The following is a 5,482-nucleotide window of genomic DNA, read 5'->3' as shown; positions in this document are numbered from 1 at the left end:
GTTTACTTACAGATGCATAGGTTTCTTGAGCTTTTTAATGTTTTTTATTCAAAGATTTGACTTGGCCTTGCTTTTGGTCAATTGAGTCTTAAGACTTTTGTCAATCTTTTTGGAGTCTTAAGACTTTTGTTAATATTATGAGAAAATCTTGTGATCTATATATGATTGTGTTAATAAAATTTGATTTTACATAAATTGTGTGAATTATAGGGTTTAATTTAATTAAACAAAATTAGCTTTAATGACCATTCATACAAAATCTAAAGTATTTCAATAATTTCATGACACCATATTAACCATTGCGCAAAGTCACTTAAAACAATTGCAGCAAGGAACCACAAGTCGAAAGCCTTGGTCAGTTTATATACATTTACTCATGTTTGATACAATAATGTTCCATATTGAAAAAAAATATTTTCGGAAGCGAGGGACTACGCTCCTAGATGCCTTTGGCGGGGTGGACGATCATTGGGTTGAATTAATAATTGAAAACCTAGAAGCACTCCCGACGATGAAAAATAAAACGACCTAACAGTTGAGTTAGAAGCAAAAAAAACTAATGTTCTAAGGTCCACCAAAATTTAAACCCAAAAAATTTAAACCCAGTTTATTTTCTTGAAACATAAAGCTATACCAATTTTTTTTTTTGTCTGCAATTGAATTTTTTTTTTAAAAACCACAAAACCATTTTTATTTTTAAAAAATCGCTAAGCCTCTATACTAAATAGTTATATAACAATATAAATATATAAATATCCTCACATATTACTTTAATTTTACAAAAAAAATACTACATTTGAGAAGTTTCACAATAAAATCCGTGTAAACTAAGAAAACTATTTCATTTACTGTACATATACATTTAAAAATTTTAAAATCAAAATTTGAACATTTTTCCTTACACTATTTTAGCCGTAACTTAACAACTACAAAAGTTCGGTTATCTTTGATCATTTTTACGCTAGAAGTCAATCAAATCTATATTAATATAAGATTTAAAAAAAATAACAACGAAATGAATACTATGGTCATTGTTAGATCTACCTAATCAACATGTATAACTTTCAATACTCTATTCGTAGACAATTATAGACAACATGACAAAATTAACTTTTATCAAAAAAACAAACAATACAATTACATGCACAAAACAACACAATGCATCGACAATGTACCTAGCTCCGCGCAAGCGCGGAGGCTAAACCCCTAGTATCACAAGTGACTAAGCGCTCGAAGGATAAGTGGCTGATGGTGATATTAACATTTAGTCAATATTAACATTTCACCAAAAAAAACATTTAGTCAAGTCAATACATCCCATTTTAATATCCACAGTCGTATTAATTTTGCATCAAGCGCATGTCCGAAATGAACGCAAACCCGCTATACACGGTAATCATGTTACAGATAATTTAAACAAAAAAATTGTGGCTACCATCAGATGATTTTATATAATATATATTCAATAATTTTCTCAAAATGTATAACAATGGGCCATGCATATCTACACTATTAATGATTCTTCTAGTTTTATATCCTTCTACATTTATTACACAATTGAAGCAAAATATATTATTTTTTAAGTCAGCCAAAGAATCCAGACTGGTAAGTGCTAACGATATTTCAAATGGAATATAACATGTCAGTAAGTCTGTTAGAATCTATAAAACTAAATCGGTGGTATAAAATTTATGCAGCAGTAGGGTAATAATAATTTACTCATATATAAGTGAATGAACTCATATAAGTGAAACCGTATTTAATATTGTATGCTATATATTGAATACCTATAGATTAGCATGATTGTGAGTTAATAGAGTCGGTCATCTTGAAGTTGATGTGTAATATACATATTCATCGCAAGCATTTACATTTTAATTATATTTATTCGAATCCAATCCAATCAATTAGTTAGAAGTTAGAACGTAATTCATATTACAGATTTCCTCCGTTTCTATCTTGTGGAACATGAAACATGTAAAAGGAGGGCTAATTAAAAGTGTAAAGAAGTGAAAAGCCGAACTAATTTAATTTTGTATTATCATCGGATAGAATAGGAAAACTCGTCTCACTGAATTCTCACATGTTCAACAACAATTGAGTTCAGATATATAGCTAGTGGTTATAAACTTCAATATTAATATTCGTCCAGAATAAGAAATCCCCTGATAATTTCAAAAAATAATAATTAACATGGGCAACGACTATGACTATAAGGAATGAAAATACTTAATTATATATTACACGATTAAGGAGAGTTTCTCAAGTCTCTTGAATCTCTATATAACCCTACATTGGAACACATAAAGAGACACACCAATCAACAAAGTACAAAAAGATAGGAGAGAAAAAGATGGCCATTGTGAAGATGCCCTTCTGCTTTTTGGCTTTCTTTTGCCTGTTATTACAGTTATTTTCCATCTTTCATATCGGTAATTTATATTCCCTTTTCTCTTATCACATTATGCCACGTGTATCCATGTCTCGAGAATATATTTCTAATTTTTGCTAGCTGAAACCAAAATAACTACGGTTTTCTTTTAGTAAACTAATTTTCCACCGTAAAAATTCAACAAATATTATATTATAGAATCGCTAGTAATCACTCATACGTAAATAAAGCGAATAATCTAAAGATTAACTAAACTGTAGGAAATGCGGAACTGGAGATGAATTATTACAGAGAGAGTTGTCCGAGAGCGGAAGAGATAATCAGACAACAAGTGGAGACACTGTACTACAAACACGGCAACACAGCCGTATCTTGGCTCCGTAATCTCTTCCATGACTGCGTCGTCAAGGTAATTACAGTTACTCTATATTCACATGGCATCATCATCATCGTGAATATTTATGTTCATGTGTGTGTGTTTTGTAGTCGTGTGATGCTTCACTGCTACTAGAGACAGCAAGAGGTGTGGTATCAGAGCAAAAGTCAACAAGGAGTTTTGGTATGAGAAACTTTAAGTACATCAAGACTATCAAAGACGCACTCGAGAAAGAATGTCCTGGAACAGTCTCTTGCGCTGATATTGTTGCTCTCTCTGCTAGAGATGGTATTGTCATGGTAAGTATATGCATTGTAAGGTTAATTTAATTAGTTTGGAATTATATTTTTATTAAGATGTTTTTTTTTGGGTGAAATGAATAGTTGAAAGGGCCAAAGATAGATATGATAAAGACAGGAAGGAGAGACAGTAGAGGGAGCTACTTGAGAGATGTTGAGGCTCTAGTTCCTAACCACAATGACTCTCTCTCGTCTGTTCTCTCAAACTTTAACTCCATCGGCATAGATGTTGAGGCCACCGTTGCTCTCTTAGGTACCGAGTTAATTCCTTATAAAGCAAATCCGAGTAGAGATTATCCTTTAACTGCATATATCAATAGATTTGAGCCGGGCACGGTAACACTAACCATGATGGACATTTTGGTTTTTGTATTTATTCAAGATATTAGGATAAATATGAGATTTTTTTTTTTAAAAAGGATAAATGTGAGTTTTACCCGTTAATTAAATAAAAGATAATTTTTTTTTATTAATCAAATACTTAAATAATATATATGATAAATTTTTACTAGTTAAATTAATAAAGATATATAACTGTCATTGTTATTGATCAGTCAATTTTATTACCATAGGTGCTCACTCAGTGGGTAGAGTCCACTGCGTTAACCTAGTGCACCGGCTATACCCAACGATTGACCCGACTCTCGACCCAACGTACGCCCTTTACTTGAAAAAACGTTGCCCTGCTCCAAACCCGAACCCAAAAGAGGTCTTATACTCCCGCAACGACCCTGAGACACCGATGGTTGTGGACAATATGTATTACAAGAACATTATGGCTCATAAAGGGCTCCTTCTCATCGATGATGAGCTAGCCACGGATCCGAGGACCGCACCCTTTGTGGCGAAGATGGCTACGGACAATGGTTACTTCCATGAGCAATTCTCACGCGCTATCAGGCTCTTATCCGAGACCAATCCTCTTACCGGTGACCAAGGAGAGATCAGGAAGGATTGTCGTTATGTGAACTAACTGATTATATTTGTTATGAAAGATAATAACCATATATATCATATATCATATGTATGTATGTGTGTGTGTTAATGGTTTGGAGTCAATAAGAAGAGATACAAAAACTGTGATGGATTAAGATATGTTCTTGGTACATTAGGGAGTGACTTCGAAACAACTACCAATCCAAATTTATTTGATGGGACTTTATATATTGTCACATTTTTTGGTATATTCGTCAGTGATTTTAGTACTGATAGTACCAAAACTATTAGATTAATTCAAGTTCATCTAAAGCTAGACCATAAACTTATATGATACACAAATATAAACTTCTTACAAATTCAAAATAAAAAATGTGATGGAATAACAGGTAATGTATTAAGAGACATAAGTTAAGTTATACATTAAAGTTTTTTGAACTTATTAACATGATATCATAATTCGATTATTGATGGTAAAATGATCCAAGAATTTTTTTTGCCGACCATGCAATGAGATTCAGATTAGAGAGTAAGAGAAAACAAAGAACAGTCGTCTACGATAAACTATTAGAAATCGCATATCATAAAAATATGATGAAATCTAGAATTGTATATAAAGACATAAATAAATTGTGTTTAAAAAATAAATGTCAACTTGGGGGAAATTAACTAGCTAATGTCATATAAACTAGCTAAGCTCGTTGACTCCACAAGCCAAATCGTGATTGCTTAGTAGTCAAGTGCCATGCCAGACGAGTTGGGCACTTCTCCATGTGTCTCCTTTTGACTCTTTGTACAAATCATTTCATTATTAGAAGATCTTTTCATAATTCGTCTGGTTTCTTTTGAATTATCAGCGATTAATTTGGCCAGTCTTGTTTGGCGTCTAATCAATAGACCTATTTAATCATTTCTATAAGAAAATGTCAAATGTACTAATTAACATTAATTATAGTATTAAGCTATAGATCTTGACCCTTTTATCACAAAATGTAAATTAAAAGTTTAAAACCAAATCTAAAGAAATCATATCACATGCAAACTAATAAACTCAGGGAGTCAAATTAACCACAATGATTACAATGGATCTATGCAACAATTCAAGACTTGCAAAGTTGCGATATAAAAAGTCTTATAAATTAAATGCAATCAATCACTCTAGTCTTAACTCTCCGATCCAAAAACAAATCTCTTGATTTCATTAGTATCTCCGAACCGTTCTTTACCACAGCTGATCTCACAGACTTTGGATCGGAGCTATGAGCAGTGAAGGTTCCGCCGGAAAGGTATGCCTCCACGTTTATAACCTACTCATCGAGTTAAAATTTTACTACCACGCTCGTCTCGTCCAATATTAGCTATTTCACTCTTGTTTCTTGTGGTATCATCATCTTGAACTTGGAGATTAGTTTAAACCTGATTAATGAAACAATACATCTCCCCTCGTAATTACTGTTAAATGATGGTTTCTATGTTCTG

At 32.4% G+C, this 5,482-nt stretch overlaps 1 protein-coding gene across 1 annotated transcript; it reads left to right on the top strand.

The window, feature by feature from the left end:
• The first annotated feature begins 2,302 nt into the window (after nt 1-2,302).
• LOC106339767 (peroxidase 21) lies at nt 2,303-4,162 on the top strand. Its single transcript, XM_013778636.1, has 5 exons — nt 2,303-2,432; nt 2,653-2,801; nt 2,879-3,067; nt 3,152-3,320; nt 3,640-4,162. The coding sequence occupies exons 1-5, from the start codon at nt 2,354-2,356 to the stop codon at nt 4,038-4,040; spliced, it is 987 nt and encodes a 328-aa protein (XP_013634090.1). The 5' UTR covers nt 2,303-2,353; the 3' UTR covers nt 4,041-4,162.
• Nucleotides 4,163-5,482: the final 1,320 nt, after the last annotated feature.

This window comes from Brassica oleracea, chromosome C4, assembly GCF_000695525.1.
Source record: "Brassica oleracea var. oleracea cultivar TO1000 chromosome C4, BOL, whole genome shotgun sequence".
Lineage (NCBI taxonomy): Eukaryota > Viridiplantae > Streptophyta > Magnoliopsida > Brassicales > Brassicaceae > Brassica > Brassica oleracea.
The sequence above is the reverse complement of the archived record's forward strand: the minus strand, read 5'-3'. Positions and strand labels throughout refer to the sequence as shown.